At 32.5% G+C, this 27785-nt stretch overlaps 2 protein-coding genes across 4 annotated transcripts; one reads left to right on the top strand and one right to left on the bottom strand.

The window, feature by feature from the left end:
- Window positions 1-11283: 11283 nt before the first annotated feature.
- On the bottom strand, window positions 11284-17188 carry LOC119640741 (TATA box-binding protein-associated factor RNA polymerase I subunit B). Of its 3 annotated transcripts, none has more exons than XM_038038950.1 (7): window positions 17172-17188; window positions 16455-16736; window positions 15145-15340; window positions 14957-15080; window positions 13417-13881; window positions 11978-13096; window positions 11284-11910 (listed from the first exon to the last, which is right to left on the bottom strand). In XM_038038950.1, the coding sequence occupies exons 2-7, from the start codon at window positions 16669-16671 to the stop codon at window positions 11359-11361; spliced, it is 2673 nt and encodes an 890-aa protein (XP_037894878.1). In that variant the 5' UTR covers window positions 16672-16736; window positions 17172-17188; the 3' UTR covers window positions 11284-11358. The 3 variants fall into 3 exon arrangements, with proteins under 3 accessions (XP_037894878.1, XP_037894880.1, XP_037894877.1); XM_038038952.1 differs by lacking the exon at window positions 17172-17188 and having other exon boundaries at window positions 16455-16568; window positions 16662-16920; XM_038038949.1 differs by lacking the exon at window positions 17172-17188 and having other exon boundaries at window positions 16455-16920.
- A 4070-nt stretch (window positions 17189-21258) lies between these two features.
- LOC119640742 (retinol-binding protein pinta) lies at window positions 21259-22680 on the top strand. Its single transcript, XM_038038953.1, has 2 exons — window positions 21259-21604; window positions 21915-22680. Exons 1-2 carry the CDS (start codon window positions 21411-21413, stop codon window positions 22537-22539), a joined length of 819 nt encoding a protein of 272 aa, XP_037894881.1. The 5' UTR covers window positions 21259-21410; the 3' UTR covers window positions 22540-22680.
- Window positions 22681-27785: the final 5105 nt, after the last annotated feature.

Here is a 27785-nt window from a genome sequence, read left to right as displayed (position 1 = left end):
TTTAATTTGTAACATATGCGAATGAAAACAACCCCTACTTTTTTCCTTTTATATATGCGTTTGTTATTATTTTTTTGCTCGGTCGCTCGGTCGCTCGGTCGTTCGGTATGGTATGTCATCATCATTTACCATTTTACCACATACTGGCAGCGCGCAACAATTTATTTATTTATTTATTTTTTTTTTCTTTAAAATTTTCAATAAGAAAAATTCTTTTAACAATAAATCGCGGCAAAAACAACAACAACGTTTATTATACGTCTCGCGTAATATTAATAATATTAAATATATTTCAATGAATTATTCATATGTAAAAAGTATATATTTATTGTGTGTTAATGCTCTTCTTCTCAATATTATATATATTTACGCATCTTATTTCGCACAAGCTCTCGCGGTAAGAAATTTTGTACATCTTTCTCGTTCAAAATTCAAAATAAACTTAAAAAAAAAACAGAAAAAAAAACAAATGAAAAATTGGAAAAAATGTTTACAATGAAAGAAATCTCCTCTCAGAGCATACACCATGTCTTGCAATAATAATACCAGCCAAGTGAGGAGTATATAAAGAAATTACTCTGAGAGTAAAATTGAATTTTACGTTGACCCATGTAGGAAATTTACAAGCAAAATAATACTCGTTCCTTCACTTTCAAACGGCCAAATGAAGGTTAATGATTCCAACGATTAACTTATTGTGCTAATATAATGATGTAAGAAATGGCTTGGGCACCGCAAAGTGGCAAAAATTTAATCAAATATGAAATGCGTAAACTTTTCTGGAAAAGCTTGTTCTAAGGTTGAGCGTTCAACAGTTCCACTGAAATATGCTTGGCTAGGGAATGGGTCAATACTACTTCTCCTTTGCATTTCTTTGTTAATTTTTTTCCCCTTTTTTGCTTAGACTACTCGTGGTATGAGGGTTAAGCATGGTTGCATGCAATAACCAGAAGGAGTTGGGATAAATTCACAATTTATTGAACCGGGCTTATCCATCTGTCTGCCCGTTTTATATTTTTGCCTTCAATCTACTGGGCAATATTTTTTTAACACACGGAACTTTTGCTCAAAGGACGCATGCTATTGAAAATGGTTTTTGTGGGATCATTTTTCCAACCAACTACCACATAACGCCTTATTTTGAAAGGTGGTATTAAGTAATAATGTATGGGGTATTTAATGGTTGGCCGTATCTCACAATAGTGTTTTTACTTGTCCATTATGCGGCCTCCCTTGACGCATGCTCGATCGTGATAGTGGCCAGAAGTAGGGAAGTAGGGAAAGAAAGCGAGATTTGGTAGCCGCGGAAGCCCTTTAGTTGCACCTTTGCTCACTGGAAAAAGACCTATTAAACAGTCGAACACTTTCGATTTGCCAAATATCAACTTCACAACTACATAACATTAAGTTCTTGTTAATCATAACTGTCTGGGAAAAGCCACAGATAATATGTCAACAAAATTTTGGCAAAATGGAAAATTAGAAGCTTAGCTATGTCATCGTTTCCTTTGTAGACGGCAGGTTTCTCAATGTGAATAAAATTCTCTTTTTACTTTGTTCGAACCTTTCCCGTTTCCGTTTCAATTCCGGTATATCGATTATGTTGCATGCATAAAACTTTTGTACCTTCCGGTTTAAAAGCTTGAACAAAGCTGATGCATATCTCTAGAGCACAAGAAAGAATACCGCATGCAACCATTCTATCATAACTAAATGGTAGGCCAAGGAAGAAATTGATCGCGCTTTTCCCAATAGGTGCTTAGTAACTGGAATTCTCCCAAGCTATACTATGAGTGCGATAAAATTGTTCTTGCGCATTCAACGTATGTTATATGAAGAGGGGGCAGAAAACCCTACTTTTTCATTTCTATTTCGTAGCTCATTAAAATGAAAGTTTATTAAAAAAAAAAATTTTTCTTTTTCTAAAGAAAAACAAGCAGATGATATACAAGAGATATATGCTTTATTTTCTTCTCATTTTAATGTTCAACACAGTCCTTCGAATATTGATTGTTTATTGCGATAATATTTGCTTTTCATTCATTCAGTCATTCATTAATAAAAACATCATTAATTACTTTTACTACAATTGTCAACTAATTGATAAACAATTAAATATGTTAATTAGTTCATTTACGAAATAAATTTCAGATATATTAAGGTCTTAACAAAATTTTTGCAATGCAGTTTAGATTGCAGATCATTCGCAAAGACTACATTTCGACATTTCGAAATTGAATATAAAGGAAAAAGAGACGGAAAAGACAAGATGAGGATTATTGTTTTATTAATTCTGGGACTATCAAGTTTTTCTTTTATTTATTATGCACACGCAGATCATAGTCCTGTGCAAAGGGATTTTCCTACGGACTCTGCGGATTTACAATCAGACGTTCTAGATCTGGAAGGTATTTTATAGTGAAAATGAAAATGTATTTTTTCCTAATTTTAATTATTAAAATTATTATCATCATTATCTTAAAAGACGCACTATATGACAATGTTGGAACAACTGCAACCACAGCTGAACTTCAATCACGTACGTTTGGATTATTTTTCCTCTTAAGTGCTTTACTGGACAGATTGCGAAATAATCAGCAAAATCAGCAGCAAAATCAGCCACAAAATGCGGTAGAAGGTTAAAATCGTTCAAATGAGTAGCAGAAGCTGTAGAGAGAGGGCGAGACAGCTATTAAGGAAAAAAGAATTTTTTACATAAAATTATGAAATTTCTATGCAACAACCGAACCCCACTTTCTTACTAACAAATTAAAAAGATTAAAGGAAAACAGGGACTTAAATATAAGTCAGTCTATATGTTTGAAATGATTAATAAAACCGAGAGACTTCGCGGATCTCTTAAAACAAATTATAGCAAAGATATATGCATGATGTTGGACATTTGATGCCTCAGTGAGGATACTACTACATATTTAGCTAGGGATAATGTTACTTTCTAAATACGAAATTATGGGGAATTTTCCCAAATTCGTTTACCAAAGATCAATTAGAAATAAATTTTTACAAACATCTGCCTATATATTAATGTACTTAAAAATTATTTTTAAGTATTAAGTAAGTAAAAAACCAAAAAAAATTTTTCCGACTAAACTCATCCGACCGCACAAGTTTTACATATCGAAAAAAGTCTTGAAGCCCTAGAAAAAAAACATTTCTGAAAAAATTTATTGAAAATATGGATTTGAAAATAATAGACGTTTTTGTTAAAAATTTTTTATTTTCCAAAAAAAATCTGACCAAAATCACCTATAAAGACGATAAAATTTAATCAATTGGCCAAATTTATACCAGTTTTTATAAAAACTTAAAAGAAAACAAGTAAGAAAATTATATTTGGTTAAGAGGGAACCTTTTATATCCAACACCGGAACATAATGAAGGTATAATAATATTACTGGGTGGGCGTGGTTTATTTTTTGTACTTTTGTAGAATAATTTTGTAAAGACATATATCATCTATTTGTCCTAGTTTATGAGCAGCGAGCAAAAGACACGGAAAGTAAAGATGCTCTCAGTTTTGGTTGTATAGACATGTAGGCATTGCAGGCAAGTTCTTTGACCTGTGTGGGCCATATTCAAAATCTTGTGAAAATTTTTAGATAGTATCTTCTTTTTTGGGAAGGGGAATATTAATGCCGCATATACTGCAGAGTTATACCACGGACAGACAAACAGACGAAGATGCTTATTTTAAACTGGCCAAGTGTTGGGGTTTTTGAAGTTTACTTCTGTGGGTTATAAACATATTGAATAAAGGAATTACATTTTGACGCAGTATAATATTGGGTAGGTGCGGCCAATCTTTCACATTTTGTACAGATACTACGGCAACGTCCATAGAAGACAAGTCTAAATTGTTGTATATTTATATGCTGTTGTTTATAAGAAATCAACAAAAAACCAATTTTTGATTTCTTTTGAAAAACAGGCAGGTTCTCAATTTTCCTAGCATTGTAGGCGTGTCCTTCGACCAATTTTGGCAATTTTCAATACCAATTTGCGCGCAAGAACTTCCAATGTTTTTGCCGTAGAGAATATTTTTGCGATCAGCAGAACGCTTGCAACAGACGTTACATAGATACAGAGACGGACAGACAGACATGCTGAAATCAATTCAAAATTTGCTGTTGATCAGGAATATACATACCTTGTGGGCGCTCTAAGGGTTCCTTACGGGCGTTGCAAACGTTTCGACAAACTGAACATACCAAAAACGAAAAAAATAAAATTTCAATATTCTTGTGCAGAAATCGTAGGACAACCCGTGGCATATATATACATGGAGTGTTGTATTTTTATATCTGCTGTAGATTATAAATAATCAACAAAACTTTTCTTTTGAAAGCAGAATTCTTCTTAGTTTATATTATTTTATGTTTTCCATAGAGATATATTTGGATTTGTTAGAGTTTCAAACCTCAAACTGAATTCAAGAACTTGCAAAAATTTTTGCGACTGGAAATATGCTTACCAAACACACTCGTTCATATGTGTATACTTATACATAATACATCATTCAATGCGTTCGTACGATGATACCACCGCTATTGATGGATCCTTGTCATGAAATTTTGATGCATTTCGTTAGAGAGTCGCTATCCAAACGATATAAATTCATGAGTATTCATCCCATATCCACATGTCACCCTACGAACTTATTGAGCGATATGCTATATAAACATTTGTTTCACATTCATGTCGTCAATGAAGATCAAGATGGGCGGCACGTGTCTCCGGCTAACTTACTATCAGCAAAAAAAAGTAAAGTTTCATTCAAGAGCTAACGCTAAATTTAAATGCGTTTTTATGCATATTACATATACATGTATATTTTGTATAGTTACAATAAAATGACATACAATATAATCCATCAAATATAATATATAATGCAATATATATTTATACAGTCGTATAACCTTGCTTTGGCGGTTTTTCTTTTTTTGTAGACATTCGTAAAAGATAGTGCTTACGATTTACCATTCACATAATGGTGCATCGCTGGGCCCTACTTTTTTCGAACTTTCGGGGCAGCGTATGAATTGAGCGCCGAAAAAGATGCTGATCTTTTGTGAAGGTCCTCGCAATCGATGCAAATTTTTGATAAAAACATAGTGCAAGGAAGGCCACCTTAATTAATAATATTATTATGCCCGTCTTTATTTGTTATAGAAATTAAATTATAATTAATCGCTCATCATGTTCACATTTTCAAAAATACCTTTGCGATATTCACTAATAATTTATGCATTAAAACGCAGAAATCTCATACGAATCAGCCACGTGTCAATATGTTTATCCATTTAAAACGGTCGATACAAACGAAACGATAAACTCAATAAAAAATTCCATTTTTTTCTTTTTTTACGATAAAAGTATGAAAAGAAAAAAAAATGTATTTCTATAGTTTTATCATTTATATCAACACTTTGCATTTATCTGCTGCGATAGATTCTTTTTATAGACACGAACCGAAAGAGTAATTTATAATCACATAAGCGTTAACCGTACTCTACACATATGACAAGTACATATATGCACATATACATGCAATAAAATAGCCGCACTATCATTTATTATCAAAAATAAAAATATAAAAAAAAAGGATTAGCATTGAAGGACAAGGTCATCAAGTTTATTAAAGACAAATTGGACAACTGGGACTTGGACAAAATAAATCCTCAGTTACATTTGCATTTGCTACATTTACATATATATATATATATACATATATATGTATATATACATAATTTAACTTGTGTACATATGTTTACATAGAATATAGATAATTTAATGATGTGTGTATGACCTACTTATTATGTTTGTGGTAATAAAGTTTAGTAGGAGAAATAAATACTTTTTTTTCTCGTTTTTCACTCTAAAGGAATAGCTTTCCCCCTTTGAATGGAAGAGAATTGGGGAGAGAGAAAGGAAGAACAAAGAAACAAGAACTCACGAAAAATAGTATTGCAATACTTTTTAGACTTTAAGAAGCTTTTGTACAATACGTTCTGCATATTTACTATGCATTCCTACAAAGAAATTGTGGTCGGAAATGGTTAATTATTTGATGCCCTACTACGTCATCTTCGGTTTCTAAATTTTACTTTTTTTTTTTCTAAATTTCTATTTCTCTCCATTTAAATTGAACGGATGCATAATAGTCCCGATCAATTTAATCCTAACCTTGCAATGTTTTATTTTTGTTTTTTACCAAATCATATCACTATCACCATGTGATTCTCATTCGCTTCGGAGCGTCTTGGCAATCATTAAAATGTTGTTGGTTTTTGTCTACCGTTTATATATCCAAACTAAAGCCATATAGATAAGTACGATATTATGCGAAGGTAATATGCATATATTTTAAGTAAGTAAATATTGAAAATTCAAGATATGTTACTTTTAGTCTAAGAAAAGTAGATTGTCTTTCTACTAAATTAGATAACGTGAAATAAATTGGTCTCTACATCGACAGGCGACTAAGTTGGGGAAAGCATATACAAACGACGTCAAAACGACGCCAACTAAATATGAAAACAAGAAAAAGAACATGAACGTGCTTTTAAGACCAAAATCCAAGCTTAGTTTGAAGAACAAAGTTTTACTTTACAAAGCTAACATGGACGTGTAGGATCCAGCTATGGAAATACAACTATGGGGGACATTTAGCAATTCTAATGTAGAAATATTATAGAGATATCGGTCTAAAACCCTAAAACTAATTACAAACGCTCCTTGATATCTAAGCAGTCGCATATATTTCATACCGACCTTGATTTCATTTAAAACCCTTTAGCAGTAATAACCTAAACAGATTAAGTCTGCGCACAAATATTTTACATGCAAACTTATTAGATGATATCTACGAAGTAAGAAGCCTGAATACACACCACGTATTAGACCTCGCCTTCATATAGGCATATGACTACTACACTAATACACTAATATACTTAAAACCTTAAGTCAAATATTAAACAAGTGTGTATTTGTTAAATTCACTGGAATCTAAGTAGTTTATGTTATTGCTTTTCTTCTTTTCAGTTATTAATTTATTTGCTAAATGTTTAATTGCAAATGGGTTGTAAATAAACAAATTCCAAAAAAAAATATTTTTGGAAATGGAATAGAAAAAATCTAAAAAATTTACGTTTAAGATTAGAGTTTGCGCGGAATTATTGTAATTCATCTTGAAATCTCTCTGATCATGAGATCATAAAAATCTATTTGCTTAATTTGTAAGACACGTACAAGTTCCAGAAATATTTTCAATGGATAAGCTCTTGTAAAAAAATTAACTTTCAGAAGAGTTTTTCGAAACAGGAGAACCAGCCCTTGAGCCGCCCCACCATGTTTCTACCGCGATGCTGATCACGAACTTGGTTAATACGGTTTTCACATTTTTTTAAGCTCATCTGGGGTGTTTTGGGCATCTGCAGTTATGTCTTGCTTTTCCTCATTGGATGATACACTTGTTTTGTGGCATATTTCTAGAATATTTCGCATTGATCGCAACAATTCGGCACTTGTGATCACAAATCTAAAAAAAGAATAGTACTTATGTATGTGTGTACGCTATTAATTCGACTTTAACGTTCAAACTACAAAATCTTTCGGTTTGTGGCGCATATGCTCATTTCCAATAGATCTTTCGATGCAAAAGTGGCCCGAAATCAGTCTCGTGCGTTTTTTATGAAAGCTCCCTCTTTTTATGAAAAGCCCCTTCAGTACATCTTGGCTTACAAACAAAGAAGAACTAGTGTAATGGAGCGAAATTAGACATTTGAGCTTATCAAAGATGGGCCTCATCGATGCGAGATTAATGTGTATATTCTCAATAATTTCCGTATACAAAATTCCATACAATTGAGAATGTTTGAATAAATTTCTTTACATGTATTGCTTCGATTTAGAGAATAAGCGTATATTCGTACGCAATCATTCGACAGGTCTTTACCCTATACGATGACGTCTCCGTAATAGGGTGAGAACCTACTATTTTTTGTTATCATTGCGGTCAAGTTTCCAATCATGTCAATTGCATTGACAATCGACACAGACTTGAACGTATCCTTAAAACAGTTTTCCAAAGTTTGCTTCTGTTTCAATCATAACGTTGCGTACTATAACGTTGATCTAGTTTGCTTCTTATTTCAACAGATCGCAGTGCGCAGTGCGGTGCGCAGTTTGTAGTTCCGTTCCTTCGAAATTCTTTTCATCAATGAAAGAGCACACGCTCACGGAGATTATGTCGCTGAAGAATTTGCTCGCTAGAAGCGGGCCTTTTCTCGGGCAGCAAATTTGCAGGCAGAAGCCTCTCTTTACTCTTTCTTTTGTAAAATTGACAATTTGACAAAGAATTATGATATTATGTGAGCGCAGTCGTGTAGACGTCGTATTTTTTCCTTCTGAAATTGTACGTTCCATTTGGAAATAAAGTCAGAGCCGTTTGCTTATATTATTTTTTTCGATCGATCTTTGATCTATTTTCATAACTTTTCAAAATTGCCAGAAATAACGCGACATGTTCGAAATTGTTACTTGACCGAAAGCATTTCGCAATTGGATAGCCTCAGCAATGAAACGGCCTTGGAAAATTTTTATTAGTTTTATCCACCTAATATTTGCTACCAATCTTCTCCAGAATTTTTTGTGAATGGGTTTCTCTTAACATATCTACCATTCATTCGAGCTTACTGGTGGATTATTTCTTGAGAACCCTTGCACCATTTTCGTTTACCATCAACGTTAAATAAGGGTCCATTCACATACTTACTTACTTCCCACAGAATTGTCTGTAAATTAATTCGAATAAAATCAACAAGTTTCTTACAATAAAATCGGGAAGGCGTACAATATAGTGGCTCTCTCTAAATACTCTCTAAAATAATTTGTGGGTCACGACCCATTATCGTTAAACGCCTTATCTCATCCTTTAGTTATCTCTATATCGACTTTCCAATCTAAAACGAAAAAGGGTCAAAAAAGTGGTCGAAAAAGTGATTCGAACAATTTTCAATAGTGAGCTGAAACATGTCAGTGCACCAAATTTCATCAAATCATCTTGAAAATTGCATCCTGTAGGTTGAACCGAAAAAACAAAAGGAACACACGGATAAACCAGCTCCAAATCACTTTCTGAATCGATCAGTGTGACCAAACGTAAGTCCATCTCAAGTCCTTCTGTTATATACATCAAGCATACATACATACATACATACAAGTAGTGTAGAGTACTTCTCACAAATCTTGAAAACTTGCGGCGCACTGGTAAACGTCACTTAGACCTTACAGTCTCTTACAATTCCGTTCATAAAAGCTGTGTAAGTAAACATTATCAAATAAGGAGCTCCTTCAGTAATCAGTATACATATTCCGACATTGTGTAGCGCTCCTTGATTTTAAAAGTTTTGCCCAAAAAGCTGCTGTGCAACAAAAGAAAAAGACTTCAATGTTTTATATATGCATAAATGTACATAATGGGTTACTAACCCTTATGCGACGAGCCATCGGTCTTCATTCAGATTTACAGCTGAGTTGATTATTGGATTTCAAGCAGAAGAAACCGCTCTTGCTGAACTATCTTATTAAATATGACCACGGGTGTAGTACAAGATTGACGTATTTTCAAAAAAGGTTGCAAGATCCGAAAAATTGAAAAATCTTTAGAAATAATATTATTCCAGGTTATAAATTTATTACGACTTACGATATTTATTTCATTATTTGAGGTGATATTATGATCATACGTTTTTTTTTATTTGTGAACGTTTTCCGTATATTTTGCGCGACTTTCCTGAGGTAGCACAGGTTAGAAAAGCTCTTTGTAAATTATTAAATTTAAGGGGGTGCGCTACTTTATCATGTTGGCGTATTCTCTTTATAATTCTACCATAACATCAACTTTACTAGAAACACTACATGCACTTTTGCAAAACATTCACTACAATTTAATGATTCGTAGTGAACTACGAAAGCGTTGAGAATATGATTCCAAAATTTGCTGTTCAGCTGCCTCTTCAAAGCCAATAAATTGCAAAGAATTCTGCAAATCATTTATAGAACGTTGCGTCTGCGTGCCAGTAACAACCCAGTGATCAACCGCTAAATGGAATAAGTGAAACCGATTTATAAGAATTTTACATCATCTAAGCAAACGCACCACCATTTCAACATTAACATTTTGAACTCTATATAAGATGGGCACATATTTTTCCATCCATTTGCTGCTTGAATTTTTACGCGCTGCACTCAGTCTTGGATGGGCCCATTAGGAAATCATCCCTACCCACATGCAAAAAGCTGCCGTGCAGGGAAAATATGCGAAGTCTTCCTGTTTTAGTTGAAAGCTTTGGATAAACGTAAAAAGTACCCTTTTTTATGCGAGGAACCTATTAATACAATCGTTTTGCTGCGTGAAATTAATTTATTGATTGATATTGAACTTAAACTTTTGAGTGCACTTACTTGATTCAGTTTATTTTTTATTTATTAAACTATATTTTATATACAATATATAAAGGACCTAAACGCAGCCAAACATTTCATATTTGGACTGATTTGCACGCAAAGGATGGCTTCTTCCAATTTTAAGGTATTCTTACCCAGTAAACAATCAAACTCTAGCTACTTCTTAAACATTGCTATCAATTAATTCGAAAGTCTATGATTTTACTATGCAATCACTGCTGTTACATCTCTTTTGATCTACCTCTGAAAACCTGACACATTCCGTAAATTGGCATCAAGTTTAGATATAAAAAAGCTAAAACCGCAATCAATTGTTACACTAATAAAGCGATTACAAAAGGTGCTAATGAGGTTCTTTGGCGGCTTATACAATATTTCCATTTATCATGCGTACCTATATTCACGTTTAACCGGACCAAGTGTCATAAAACTTTATGGGGGTCATATCATAATGAAAAAAACAAAAAAAAAAAAAAAGTTCACGGAAATCACACAACAATGGTACCACTGTTCGCGCGAGATGAGGCGAGCATTAACAAACTCAATAATTTGGAAACCGAAAGTTCAGATCATTTTTTCAAAAGAAGACTTATGAGCGGCACCAAATTTGAAAACCGATTTCTTTTCTTTCTTGCAAATGTGAAATTGTTTCTCATCACTTTGAATTTAATTTCCTATAAAAAAAAAAAAAACTTAAAGCTTAATAATAATGATTTATAGAGATAAATAAATGTATCATATAAATATGTCATAAACAACAAATAAGAAATAATGTGACATGAGTCAAATGCGATGTTTTTGTTTCTATTAATTGGGTAAAAGTTTTTGCTTTTAATATTTTTATTCATCTAAAATCGTATGGATGCGTTTCTACCATATTTCGCGGTAAGTATTAATTAAAGTATTAAAATCTTTAATGGGATTATTGTATTTGTACTGGATGCAACCATCAAAATTGTTTAAACTCTCAATGCCTTCACCAAACATTAACTCAATAACTAACAATTGCTGATAGATAATAGACCAGTCTACACCCAGAGTTTCCGCACAAGTTTCCAATAGCCAGCAAAACGAACGAGGAAATTTATCTCGCAATTGTTGCTTCTGAGTTTTAGTCAACATTAATATATGACCCATAAGTAACCAACAATCCATATTAGATATTAGAAAATTTAAAGATTTCTCTTCCAATTCCTGTTTTATTATGTCCAACTTAATTTCGTCGAAAGGTCTCTCGTTAATAAGATTCTCTTCGTCATTTAAATTTTGCAGGATATTCAATTTGCCTAAATGGCGGCGAGGCTTAGATAAGACTTTAGCAAACTTGCTGGCTAAAGGTGTCATATTACCCTCAGTTAATATTTCATACGATGCCGCAGAATTGAAATCATTATTTTCCAATTTAAGCTCCGTGGACGGAACCTAAGAGAAGTGAGAATTAAACTATGCTCTAGTCTTTGCTTGGTAAGTCGAAAAACTTAAAACTTACCTCCCCTTCAAATTCGATAAATGATTCTTTATTTTTCAGTTGATTTCTTCTCGACGCATTTACTCGACGTCTTAGATAACCAGGCTGATAACTTTCCAATTCCTTTTTGAATTCCAAATCGTCTGTTGAAGGCACCACCTCATTAGTCACCCTTTCTTTCCATTTCTGCTCGTCTATATTAAAATCTGCACGCTGGACACGCAAGTATTGCTCTACTCCGCGCGATGCTGTCGGAGGCGGACGAAAAACTCCGACATAAGTACGATTGGTTGTAACAGGCACTTCAATAACATTCATTTTGTACCCTTTACTCGCAAAATATTCTACGCATGGCTTGACCTCTACAAAGGCTTTAATGTTGAAACGTTTGTGATCAACTTGCATAAAGTCTGGTATCTCAATGCGTTGATCTTCCAATAAGTTTGCATTGCTTTTAAAATGCAGCAGAATAGTTTTTAAATAACTAGAAGCCGGCGTAAAACTGGGCGAAAATTTTATATGTTGGGACATTTTCGAATTTTCCTCTTTTTTCGTAAAGTCTTTGAATATCGCTTTGAAAACGTCCAAGTGCTGCTTAATGGCGGAAGTATTTAGATCATCGGTTAAAAGCTCAGTTTGCTCATCGCGTTGGTTTACCTCATCATGCATTTGTTCTAAAAATTGGGCTGTGCTTGGTGTTTGTTTATATTGTTTGCAAAAATCAGAATTGAATTGCGATATTAGGACTTTACGCATTTCAATGTATTGCACCCAGTCACTCCAAACAAACAGTGGGGATTCATTTTCATTGTAAATGCTATTGAAATGATTAATTTTTTTATTCATATTTTTCGTATTTAGGGATATCAACTGTTCTTTGTGGCCATCCAGGCCGAATAATAATTTCAAAACATAAATTATGTAAGCCATAGCTCTCGCTTCATAATTTGGATAACCAACCGCAGCACGTATTTCAAAACGTGGTGGCAGCAAATTAATTAAATGCATAGCAAAAATCGCCACATCGGCTGGCAAACACAATTCCTCGACATAACGCTCAACCAATTTGATCATGTCGGGGCATTTAAATTTTCGAATACCAATATTTTTACAAAGCACGCCTATATGTTCTCTTAAGTTCTGAAAAGAAATAAGATCATAAATGATAGACAGACAGTCAGTTCGAAAAACATATTTACGAGAAAGAATAAAATTCCATTCCAACCGCCTCCCTTACAATATTCTTAAAGGAGCATTTGAAACATAAAAAAAAAATATTGTAAAAAGGGAATTTTTTTTTTGGATAAGGTTTTTTTAGCTTCAAGATGATAAACATGATTCCATTGGGCGCAGATTAATAATTTCACTAATTTCTAAAATGGAGTCCCTTTACTTCTGTTTAGAGTCGCGTGTGGTACGCGTATAAAATACGTATAAAATTTTAAAATCGCAAAACTTACCTTATCTGTATACTTATCGGGATATTTGTAAAAATCGATTTTTTTTAACATCTCAATACCATTACGCGCTATATTTTCAGGGAAATATTGCAAAACATTTTTCATACTGATGTGACCTTCTTGTATATGACGAACAAAGTCACTGAGTTGCATATCGTCTTCGATCAAGTTTAACGCAATACCGATAATAGCGTAGATTTGTTTAATGCTTAACACGCTAACCATATAGTCTAAGCGATGTAAATCCCTGACTTTGGGCTGCTTATGACATGTAAGCAAATTTTCAGTGTCATTCTCATGTTTCTGTATATGCTTCGCAGGCATGAATTTCTTGAGACTTTTGCGTGCTCTGTTATTATAGTTTAATCGTATTGGTTGCATAGAAGTAGAAGCCGATGAAGACGAATTACTGATTGTAGTGGTAGCAGCAGTGCTATCGGAATATATAGAATCATCTAATTTGCGCTAAGTAAAAATAGAGAAATATATAGTTGTTTAATTAATTATGAATTGTTGTTGCATATATTTGAGTTGGAAAATTTTCTATAATTATTTTTGCTGGTTGCGACGAATTTTTAATACTTATCAAGCAAAAACTGAATAAGTATGAAAATAGAATGAATTTATTTTTCGATTTCGTAATAAGCAAACAGGCTTGAACCACACAATTCGAAAGCAGATAGCATTTTTTCATTTAATTTACGCTCTTTCTGAAAGAGGAAATGGGCTCAGCTTTTTGTTGCGACTGTCAGAACAAATTTACCGGGAATCCCTCCTTGGTCAAGTATATAAATTTTACATATATCTTAGTACTACTTACGGAATAACAAACAAGATAGACATCTATTCTATGCCGATGGTCACAATTCTTAAGTTATTTAGTTATTATCGATATATTGATTCTTTAATTATTGACAAAAAGACACTTAATTAAATATGCTAATTAGTTTACTACTGATAAAAGTCTACGGTATAAAAAAGCTCTTAAGGAATAATTACACATTAGATCGGTAAAAAATCATTTCAAACAAAGTTGAATTACTTTTCCAAATAAAGATGCGCATCATCGTCTTGTTAACTCTGATCGCACTGGTTTTTGCTTGTTTTGTTTGCTACACAAATGCGGCTAGCTTTATAAGACCGAGCGGTTTTGATGTGGATTTGCAGCCGGAAGAGCAAGAAGGTATAATATGACAAAAAAAAAAAAAAAAAAAGTAATAAACCGTTATAAACAAATATTGATATATCATTAATAAGGCCTTCTCGAAGAGACTCTAACTGCTTTTGAAAATGGTCGTGAACCTCGTACACTTGGAATACTGTTCTTATTAGACTTTTTATTGTCTAGAATATCAAATGCAATACAACAGAATAACCAAAATGGAGCACCTGATGATAATCAAGATAGAATTTTCTAAGATTTAAGAAAGTGAAAAATATAAATTTTTTAAAATAATAACTTAAGTGTTTTTGTTTTCCTGAACATATTTCAAAATCAACTATAAACAGCATACTTCATCTTATCTCTCTCAAGACTTACTTTAGCTTTGCGCCATTCTCTGTTGCTGGATTGATTGCTGCTATTGTGTGTGTCAACGCTCGAGCCAGATGTTTTACGTTTTCGTTTCTTGGCACGTCGATGATTGTAAATAGTCTCAGCATCGCTTAAATTGATATTATTACTTTAATAAAAGAGAACGAATTGATTTAAAATTTTAGAAATATTACCTCTTTAAGTAACGCACACTTAATTTAGGTAACTCAGCTGAGTCTTTACTGAAGAACGCTACTTGCATGTGTCTAAGGTAAGCGGCCCAAATTTGTAGGCACATAAGTTTTAATTCCTCTTTGACTCCATAAGATAATAAATCGTCAACCAAGCCACGTAGTATATAATTATAACATTCCCACGATGTTAAATGAACTAAAAGAAAATTTTAATACGTCTAATTAAGATAAATTAATACGAGCATTAAGCTATACGAGGAACATACGAATTTGAACAATTAAACAGCTTGGTAGTATGCTTCGCAGGCTTAAGATATATCAGCTAAAAGCAAAATTGCTTTAAAAAATCTTAAGAATTCTTAATTAGGAAGAAAATTGAAAAATTGTACACTTTCTGCAGTTCCAATTTGCTTTCTTTTCTCTCCTTTCCTATTACTATATAAAACTATTTTCCAAGGACCCCATAAAATACATGTTTTCTAACTACAGTAAAAATGTTCTAAATACAAAAAGAAAAAAATGTAACTGAATTATAATGAATTGACTTTGGCGTTGATTACGTTGAAATATGTGAATGAATTGTTCATAATCAAAGTTGTTCTCCACTAAACCAAAGAAGAATATTGAAGCACTCTACTAATACAAGAAATTTTTAGCCCGAAAGATCAACTGAAAATATTTACCATAATTGTAAATTTCAAAAAGGCAGAGATATTTTACAAATTTTCCTCAGATTTCGACATAAGCGTTGATACAAGTTTCGCAAAGTTCATTTTACATAAATTTGCTTTTTGGAAATTGGATTTGCGAACCGATTCGCAACGCTGAGAAGATGCTTGACCGGAAGCACCAATGTATTACGCTTTCAGTATCTTGAATCAAACTGCGATATCAAGTAGGACTATGTGATAATTGAATTCTACGGAAATTTCTTTCTTATCATCAAAGGAATGTTTCTTTTTTTTAATTTCCAATAAGAAGAAAACCTTAAAATGTATGCACATGAATCTTCTTTTGTTTTAAATATTGGTTTTATGGAAGCATAGGCCTCTCGACTTCTGTAGAAACTCAATCTTAGAACATCAATTTTTGAAGCTTCTCTAAATAAATCTGTTTGTTTGGAGATTACAGGTTGTAAGGTACACATTGGACTTTTCTCCCCATAAATAGGTTTCGTTACGAAATGTACGATATGTTGATGATGTTAGATGATTTTTCGTAATAAGTTTTTTTAAAAATGCAAGCAAGAATGTTAAGAAAATTTTAATACATTTTGCATTTTTCATAAAGTTACTGTTAAGTTGGCTTACCTTTATCCGTTTTAAGAGTATGCACTTTTTGCTTTCTAACGTGTTTGATATCATCTTGACCTTCATCGCGTTCCCGCTCAACAAGTCTCGCCTCTTCTGTTTTCGTCCCACACTCTAGACAAAAATAATAGCCACCTTTCGTATAAAATTCCCTTTCACCACAAACATTGCACTGAAGATTTGTGGGTTTAACATCGAGATCATTACCTTCGTCCATTAGTTGTATTGGAATTCAATTCTTTTTTTTTATTTATTGGTGCATAAAAGAAGAATGGATCAGGCCTGTAATGATAAGACCTATATATCAAGTAACGTTAGGAGTGAAATTCAATTTTTTTTGTAGTGTTTTGTATATCGACAAATCAAGCCAATAAATTTGTGCTCATATCTCCAGATAATAAATAATAAACAGTAGTAATTATTAGCAAAAAATGTATATAAAACACAACAACAAAGTAGATTGTTGAATTGATTGTTGAAAGTAAAGAAAAAAGTGTTGCTAACTTTGACTGAAAACAAAAACGGAATGACACAGAGATAAAATATGATTGGACATAAAAAGCAAAAAAAAAAAAAAAAAAATATATCATGCATTAAAGAGATAAATTCTTTACTATGTTAACACTTGTTTATATCCTACACCACCTTTAGTACAGGGTATATTATACCGCTTGTGCGAACCTATGCCACACCCACAAGGAATTGAGATATACCCACCCTTAGTTATACCGATCGACCCAGAGCCGTTTGCAGAAGCGCTCTAAACTTGTCGGCCCGCCTGATGTCTGTTCATTTAATTTTTTGCTGAACGCACGGGTCCCAATTTTTGAGATATTTTGCGAAATTTAGGTTTGTCCCGAGGAGCCACGCTATTAGATTTTTCCCCGAACAAACACTTATCTGAAAAAAATGGTTCAAAGGAAAACGAGCGATAAAACCAGCTATAAATTTTGCCCCGCCAAAATTTATAAAAAATATTTGCATTTTTTATGCAATAACTGTGCCCCGATGTTAGATCCTTATCTCCACACAGTTTGAGGCTTTTCTAAACTCTTTTTTCATTGTCTCTTTTCTCCTTCTCTCTACCGTTGTCTCTCTCTCCATCTTTCAGTCTGATAAGAGAAATGCAATTGAATTCACTCGTAGGCGTGAAAAAGGAAAATCAAAATGGACGCGTCACAGCGAAGATCAAGTTAAAGATGGCGCACGGTAACGAGTGCAGTTCGAAAGCTTACTCATAAAAAAGAGGATTACGCAATAGCTTTAGTAAAGCTCGACGAGAAGATAAAGTTGATCTATGAATTTTCTAATGGTTGCAAGATCATATTCCTTAATCCACTTGATGAGTCAGTAGAAGATAGATTTGAAGACTATCTATAGCTTATAACGTAGGTGGAATGGTTGTGCTATGTTACACGGCTGATTTGCTTTTGCTTAATAAGAAAAAGGATCAACTTTTATTCGTACGTGTAGGACTGTATGGATACCATTGTATACAGGGTACTTTGAGAACCACTTTAAAGAATTTTGTGACAGCTATCGTGGAGCAGAGGGCGCCTCCACAATCTATGAAAAGAAAGTAATTGGGATATATTCCACGAAGGCGACGTATAATTCCTGCGTACTTGGAAAAAAAGTTTTCATTTTTACCTTTTACTCCATTACATCGTTGCAAAAACTGGATAGACCATGTGATTAAACAATTTGAACATAAACCTGACAGGAAAACTTTTTTGCTCTAAGTGCGTTTACCTTGTTTTATGACAGTAAGAGCAGTCGTGTTTTGGTAGAGTGGTCACGTATATGGGAGAACGTTTTGTTCTTACACACTATATGGTTAATGGCGAGATGCGGAAAACCGTATCCAGATATATTATCTAGAGCTTCCACACCACACATAGTCAAAGTTAAAAAGTTCGACAACTTTCCCTTACATTTTCGCAAAGATCAGCAATTATCGTTCATGCATTTCGACGGTGGACTGCCTAAAAAGAAAGCAAAGGTTTAGTTACCTACCACATTGTATCCTGTGCACGGATCGAAGTGTTCAATAGTGAGCATAAACGTGAAGATTATAAAAATGAGGAATTTGTTTACCGCAACACCTTTAATTAGACCACGAACCCTTCGATATTACGTCAAGTTTTAATTATACTGTGGACGGGGAGTGTGTGATATCCATGAAAAATATTGAAAAGCATCAATTCTGTATAAGGCTAGGTGGTCATGTATGTAACCGTAGTCATTGCAGTAACCTAATACCTGCAGAGACTCCGGAAATCTACAATAGTCAACTTACTGGAATTGTAAACTAGAAAGATAGGCCGTGCGATGCTCAAAAGACCAGCGTGTACGAACTGGGGCCCCTTATTCGTAATGAAATCTATAGGAAACCAATAGACTCACCGGATAACGCCCCTATTGTAAAGACTTGTATCAAAATTTAATTATTTTTTCAATGCCTATAAAATGCAAAGAAACGAGCTTCAAAAACCCCGTAAATTATGCAAATTCTCGGATAACTTCAAATTTATATTGCACCTAAACATGTCTTCCTGTTCGTCTGTCCATCTGTCCATATGCGCAACTTTGTAATATTGGTGGTAAACGTACTCCCATTAACGAAATTGAAAATATCGCCTAAAAATATACCAAAGAAATTGGAACTAACCTAAGCGTATATGGCAAAAACGTTTATTTTGAAAATAGAAAAAATCAGTTGCGCCCACTCATAGAGTATGAAAATTTTGATCTTCTACTTCTTTTGTCTTTTCTAGAATGGTGGGTATAAAAAATTTGGTCCCGATCGAATTTGATTTTCTGGCTTATATTAATTACATAATTAATATAAGAAGTCTATTGAATTGGACTGTTAGTTTATTTTAGTTGAGTTTCATGTGTAAGTAAATAAATATATAAATTGAAAAGAGAAGAATTATTCAAAATTGATTGATATTTTTACAAATACACACAAACTTAATTATTAATGTGAAAATGATTCAGAAGAAATTAGACGATAATTGTAAGCAACGTTGAGTACATAGGGTATCTTAAAATCTCTGAAATATCGATAAACTTAGTTAACTTTTCCTGTTATATCTTCAAGATAATGCACCTTACAGTTCGATCTGTATTATCTATTTTCGGATTAACAATATTTACGCTACAGTTATAACAGTTTGCGTTTCATTTGCACGTTAAGGAAAAGTAGAATTTATATAAATATTTTAATTAATATTTAATTTATAATATTAATAAATAATTTATATGTATATATTTAATTTATATATTGATTTAAAAATCAAAATTATCATCATCTCTGCAAGTGCACTACACTCAATCGATCAATATTTAATAATAGAATTTTTACTGCTACTTGAAGACGACTATGGAAAGCAACCAAATACTGTTTTTGTTTCTCTCTCTCTCTCAGTGTCATAAGTGAAAAAAAAATCGTAAGATATATAATAACCGACATCGTTTCACTTGATTTAATTAAACTGCACTCAATTTTCACAAGCGATAAAACCAATCGTTATAAAACCATTTACCTAATGTTGCCCTAAATTTTATTATAACTTTTTCCGCTCAGCAAATTACGTACGATATTGTTTTTCTTTATATTATTATCGCATGAATGAAAAAATTTCAACAATGACCTAATATTTGGCAAATTTTTATTTTTATATTCACTTAACCTCTTTGACGTACTCTCTCTTCTCTTACAATTTGAGTACGACTTTATTCTATAATTAAACGCATATCCTATATGTGTGCTAAAGAGAGAACGATAGAAGCCGGTTTTATTACACGCAATGTCGAGTAAAATTGATCGTAATTTAAATGCGTTACTCGTCAGCATTTTTACGATGGAAAAATTTTTGATTCGATAATGAGAAAAATGCATACTTTATCAACAGTTGTAAGCCGTCTAGCCATGCGCACCGTAGAGTCTATAGTTCGCAGCTGTCGACGGCCACTAAATAAAAGCTTTTCCTTTCTTGTGTTCTTACACTGATATGCCATTAAAATTTAAATCAAAGCACTTTTTATTTTTTTTTTCTAGTTATTTGAATTTATTAATAAGTATGAAGCCCTAAATAAATAAATGTCGAAATTTTGAACGTTCCATGATTGGCGTCTGTATACACTAACTAACTCAACTAAACCTAAAAAACGACTAAATGGTTATTTTATACAGGGAAAGGTTATGCGTACATTGATACTTTATCATGTTCAATAATTTATATCACTGATCAGAACACATGTATTCCACAAAAAATGACAAGATCCACACAACAACAAACTCCTATCAGAAATGCGCTTTATTTGTGCTTTATTTGGAATCGCAAATCGATGCACGATCAAAAGAACTCTCGCAGCCATACAAACGCACACACACGCACATCACCTTCTCTTTCGAAAACCTCTCGTTTACTTAATGTGAAGCCAGATTATTTCATTTCAACGATATCGGTTGTAAATAGATAATAATTAGCTAAGATAATTAAACAATTATCAATAAACCCTAAACTTGATCATATTGTATTACAAATCTATGAGCGCTCACAACTTAAGAAATATTTCCAAAGTTGCGTATTATGATGTGTTATACACCGCTAGCGGCGTTCAAGCAGAAAATTAATTTAAAAGCGACACTCAGCACTTATATTGCATAATATCAACAACACAACAAACTGAACGCATATATAGTATGTATATGTATAAGAAGAAAAGCATAATATGTGCATATAGTCAGTGCTTTAACCTTTGTTTCTCGTTAGTCATTCGTTGACAGAGCTTCGCGATTGACGTACTATATTGTTGATTTGATAGTTTATGAAAGTGCCGGCCGATAAGGGAGATAACAAAATAAACGAATTGCCAATAATAAACTGAGATCAACAAAATATAATCAAACTCGATTTTTAGTCATTAGCCTTATTGTGCGTAAAAATGTTTTTCCAAAATTCTAATAAAATCTCTTGCCTTGAAAGTGACCCGGCAAGAGTAGCCAGAGAAATGCAATCGCTTTTAAAATGGTTAGCGGATAATCCAAACATCAATGCTCGCATGGATTATGAGAATTTAACATTTTTTTTACGTAGTTGCAAATATGACTTGGAACGTACCAAAAAGAAGATCAAATGGTAAAACATAATCATATCATCTTATTACTATTGTTATCAATTTTGATCAAAGTGAATGTGTTTTATAACCGAAATTTTTGCATAGCACTCGTTATTTCTTCGTTACTTTTTGTTTTTTTTTTTTTTTTTTGTTTGCGAAACATTTTAATTCAAGTACTCCAGCATTGAAACCATGCCTTAAGATTTGGATCATAGATGTTAATCATTTAAGTGTGTAATTAATTTTTACCTTTTTTAATTTAATAATATTGAGTAAAATTAGCAAGGATTCAATTCGAAGAGTGAACATTGTTATTCTTTTTATATTTAGTTTCTATCAAATGCGAGCCGAACGTCCCGAATGGTTTTGTCAACGTAATCCATTTCTGCCCGAAGTACAACAATTACTTGAACTGGGTGTTTTTTTACCGATCGACGGCGTAGACGATGAACAACGTAAAGTCGTAGTCGTTCGAACAGCGGCACATGATCCAAAATTGCATACGCAGAACAATGTCTTTAAAGTAAGCAAAATGATTTTAGATTTATTATTGCACATGGAAATGGAAAATTGCTCCCGCGGTATTGTGGCAATTTTTGATATGAATGGCGTTCAATTAGGTCATGCTTTGCAATTGAATCCTATATTAATTAAAAGATCCGTTGAGAGCTGGCAAGCTTATCCATGTCAACCCAAAAAATTGGAATTTGTGAACTCACCGACTCATGTTAATTTGGTATTGAATACATTCCGCGTATTTATGACATCGAAAATGCGTTCTCGTGTTCTTGTACAGAAATATGGTTGTTCAATAAAATGCGCCAATTTACCTAAAGAATTGGGTGGAAATGGTCCCGATTATACAGAGTTGACAATTAAATGGAAATGTTTAGTTGAAGCAAATTCCAAATTCTATCAAGAGGATGAAAAATATAAAAGTATATTAAAAAATTAACTAAATGAGGAGGAAAATTGAAGCTTCACGGAACAAAGTTTACAAAGGGGGGATCAAACTGTAAAAAAGTATTAATAAAAAGTTAAGTCGCGAAGATATAATAAACAAGAAGGATAAAGAGTAAGTTTTAAGAAAAGAAGATAATATATATATATATATATATATATGTATATATATGTGTGTGTGTGTGTGTGTATGTGCACTCACTATCAGAAGAGCTAACTGATCCAGAGTATTTACACGATCTCCCCAATATTTGTGCCATATAAGGAAATGATACCCATGTTAACGCATGCCTTTCTGCTCTAGCCAGTTTTAGTTTAGTGTTCGGTAGACTGGCATTCCCAACGAAGTATTTCACATTTCACTTTGGTACACTCTTTATTCTGAATAAATTTAGTAATTGCGGGGGCATTTGATGCATTTGTTGCTAAATTTTCAAATTTTCTTAGCAACTGTAAATTTCTATATACGTTCTTGCCGATTAAAAGGGGTCAAATTAAAAACTACGATTTCTGCTAAAACATCGCTTCTTTCTTACACGATTCCTTTTTTTTACTTAAAAGCCAAATTATTTATTATACACAAAGAAAACAGCGTACGCTATGATCTTATCCGCGAAAAAACCGTTGGAACTTATTATGACCGTTACTAATTTTTAAAATCGTAGACCCCTGTTCCACTTACGAAAAAAAAAAAGAAGAAAATCTCTTCCCATTCTCTTCGAAGACAGGTGTGCGTGAGTAAAGGAAGCCATTTTCCATAGTTGATTCCATGGGTTAAAGGAACAAGAGACGTATTGATTTCTCTTATTTAGTATGTAAACATCTCACATCTCTTCGTTTGATAAAACGTGAGTAACTTTTTTTTTGAAGGCAGGCGTAAACTAATTCGAATTTTATATCCCACATCACTTGCGATACAAGAATACCTCAAGATTATATGGATATGAGCAACATCCAGATAGATTCGAGATAGACCCCCAAATCCATTCAGGATCATTATTCGATTCGATCTAAGTTTGTCTGTCCGTCTTGTTTTCTTGTATTCAATCTACAGATCAGCATTTTGAGGATATTCCGGTGAAAGGTGGTACACTGACGTGTGTTGCTCCAAGAACGAATGCTTTCGAAAATGGTTCGGATCGTACCATTTTTTCGATCAGTTGCTATGTAACTACTTATTTCGAAAAGTCATTATATGAACAGCTATAGGTGTGTAGTGTTTTCACGTGTTCCATTTAAATTAAACTTAATTAAACGTAAACCGACTTTTAGACGCTGCGTTTCTACCTGTGTTCCCTTTTTCATTTGCCCACCGAATTAGTTCATCATATATCAGAAGAAGAAAAAAACAGTGCTCTGGCAGATAGTTCCCGATCATCTCTCTCTCTCTGTTATATTCATTTGTCTTGGGAAAAATCTTGAACAGACATCATCTAAGTTCCCATCAGATTGAGATCGGCAGCCGTTACCGATGCACAAATTTATAAGCATTAGTTATATTCATGCTATCGATCGTGTCTATTAGAGCAAATAATTACAAAATATTGTATTTTTCATTTTTTCCTTATTCAAATTTCATTTTATTGTATAAAAATATGCACGTGGGAAAGGATATTTGATGTGTATTTACCATTATTTCGTATAATTATGTATTAAGTAATTTATTTTTATATAATATTTTGTATTGCACGTTTCATTATATTTGTATATATATTTTAGGGTTTTTTTTTTACGGCAGTGTAATATTTACGTTATTAGAAAAGTATTTTTTTTGTTCAAAAGTTTGAAATGATGATGAACTCGGATTGCCCTTACCGTGCCTCTTGGCATTGATCGAAAAACGGATCAAGAATATATTCAATCTTTATTGGATGTTTGACATATATTTTTGATCCTCGTGACTGGATACTCTATAAATGATTCTTGATTAACAAATGGATACGGAAAAAGAATGCTATTAATAAAGTTGTAAATATTTATGCTTCAAAGCAGGGACGGGCACAATTTTGCATCTGCGGGTCAGTTTTCATTTACATATTAGGGCGAGAGCGACCACAAGACTCAGCTATTATTAAAAATACGACAAGAAATGAATCAATTATTCTTCTTTTTAAATCGCTCATTTTATGGTCTGGCAGATATAAAAAAGAAAAAAAAAAACATTTAAACGCGTTTCATATTTGTCAGCTGCACAACTAAGCCAACTGTAAAGGTAGATATAATCCATTTGCAACACTGTTGTTGTGTGCGAGCAAGTTAAATTATTTGAAATTTTAAAGGTACCGGGACGGATTCGATCGCATCGCGGGCCGCAGTTTGCTAATGCCTGCTTTGAAACTAACTTTATACCGGATAATCATTTCATCTTTTCTATCTTACGCTGTACGTAAAGAGTTTCAATGTAAATCGAAATTTTGTATTAAAATCATTCCTACAATGTTCCCTTTTGATGGGCAGCATGAATATTTAACGATTATTTGAAATAAATATGTAAAAATGTAAACATTAAATAGTGAATATTATTGATTGATAATGATTGTAAAGCATATACAAAAATTGTTTGAAATTATGAAGAAATAAATAAAATATGTATTTAAAATATTAAGTGAATCTGTATCTATCTCTTTTTATTTTTCTGGTCATATGATTTTTGCTAATCTTATCGCTTTTCCTGTATTATTGCAGCGAATCTGTGGCGTCAATTAAAATCGGGATCTTTACGTCCGCACAGCACCGCAAGGCATAATTTCAGACTAGGGCAAACATAGTAAACATTATAATTGAGCGACGAGTATGAAAAAGACAAATTATACTACATCAGTATAGGCAGATTGTGTGTGTGCGCAGCGTTACTTGATAGGCCTACGCGTTCATTTATGGAATAAATTCGTCCGAGTATATGCAACACCTAGAAAGACTTGGTATTTATGCACCGATCGGTTCAGAATCCCTTTCTTGCTTGTCTGTTTAATATACATGTAGAAATTTTTGAAATATTTTATTCAAATTTGATAAGCTAATGCATTTTGTCCAAGGACGAACGCTTTTAAAAATGGTTCGATTCGGTACACTCTTCTCCCTTATAACAGTCGATTTTAAAAAATCGCTATATGAATACCAATAGAGTGGTCCAAGTTCTGTTATTTGTTCCTTGTTACTTCACTTACCCAAATTCCAAAAATTCGGACAAAAACCTATAAAAATCTCATTAACTTTCTTAGTTAGTTAGTTTACTTTTAAATCGTTCTCTATCTTAAATTCAGATATTAGCCAATAAATAAATGGCCCAATCTCGCCTTAAAAGATTTTTATATTTTCTTTGAGAATACACAAGTTTCTCAACTCGATCAATCGAATTAAATTTCCATGCAATTACTTGTATTTTCGTTTAATGATTTCGTAATTGCTATCACTGTTTGTTTTTATTGTCAACGCTTTAAATCCTTTTGTTCTTTCTAGCCACAATAACATGTTTGCGTGCAAGCGTAAATTAAGTGCAGAAACATTGGAATTAATTTTATAAGTAAATGCTTAAATTGGAAATGTTGGCATGCGAGTAACGCGCAAGAATCGGATATTTGAAAAAATCGGTTATGCATTCAATACTTTATTTTTAATAAAATTCTATCTGTGTATATTTCATTCGCATTTCTTTCAGACCAAGGGGATTAGTTTTAAAAATCGAACTACTAAGTAACCAAAAAGAAAACTCATTTGCGCAGAGAGATATTGAGATTTTATCGAAATATTTGCAATATCCAGAAGAACACTTCAGAGATATCATAAATTATATAAAATATATTTTTGGTCAGCATCGAAGTCTGATGCAATCTAAGCCAGTCCGTCTATGTAATATGTTTAGCATATATTGTTCCAGTCGCAAAAATTATGAAATCTCCTTGATGTTTGCAAAATCACGCTGGCTAATATTGAAAATTTGCCAAATCGATCAAAGGACACCCAAAGCTCTAAATTGCAACAAAAAATGAAAACACATAAACATATGGGCGTGTATTCCATAAAAATGAAAAAAATTAGTCTCGAAATTTAGTTTGCTGAGTTTTGTTTAAAATAAAGCTGATGGATGTAAAACGTTCAGTCACGGTCGACTATAATTTTCGTAATCGTTAAAGCACTATAGCATTCGAACATTATTGAAATTCATTTACAAATTTTCCCCATCACATTCCTAAATCGTGCCATGTACACCGTCATCACATTGCGTTGCATCTAAAGAATGAAGTCTTCCCAATTTTTTGAAGGCTCTTCCGCCCTTTAGAATGTTTCAAAATTCGGATTAAAACGTACATAAATAATTTTTTTCTTATTCTTTGTTGCTGCTGTAGTCTTGGGAAAAGATTTACAAAATATCAGAAAAGTAATTCATGTTACATAAGATTAAATTTTTTATGAACTAAATATTCGTTAGTTATATTATTAAAGTTATCCGATCCATCGTTTTTTTTTTTTTAATGATTACCATAAAACACTAAGTCCACGTCCACGTCAACGTGTTACATTACCGTCCGTTTAACCTTGGCCGTCAATTATATTGCCAATGTTTACCTCAAAGTAAATAGATGAAATGATGTAAGAAAGAAAATACAACGAAATAAAATTTAAAATAAAATTACAATTGCTTTTTAAGTATTTAATCGTGTATTTGTGTGGATTGTTAACATAAAACTTAAGCTTTAAAGCATTTAAACTAATTCAGCATTTTAGCGAATACGTAATAAAATGTATGCAATGTTTCTATAGTAGGCAAATTAAAGCAATAAACATAAGTCTATACAAAATATTTTAATAAAATTAAACCCGAAATTTATTTGAAATATTTTCAAATTAAATGAAATGGAACTATAGCGTAGATGATATCAGTTGATAGCAAAGGCGTTTTTGCAATTAGGATACTTTTTAAGTTTTTTTCTTTTAAATGTTTAAGTTTAGAAAAATTATAAATAAAAAGAATGAAAAACAAGCCAACGAATAATTTGCTAACGTATATATTTAAATATAATAAATGTAAATTCTATGTAAACATAAAAAATATGATAAAATTTATTCATTTTTCATTATTGCAAAAAGGAAAATTTCTTATGATTTGATTTCATTTAAACGGAATTAAAAAATGAAATAAAAAAATTAAACTAGAAAATAAAAAGAAGAGCGGAAATTAAAAATAAGAATAAAGAAAGATATACATATAAGTTATTCGAATTTCACAATTTTACAATTTTT

This window comes from Glossina fuscipes, unplaced genomic scaffold (assembly GCF_014805625.2).
Source record: "Glossina fuscipes isolate IAEA_lab_2018 unplaced genomic scaffold, Yale_Gfus_2 127, whole genome shotgun sequence".
Lineage (NCBI taxonomy): Eukaryota > Metazoa > Arthropoda > Insecta > Diptera > Glossinidae > Glossina > Glossina fuscipes.
This window is presented reverse-complemented; position numbering and strand designations above follow the sequence as displayed.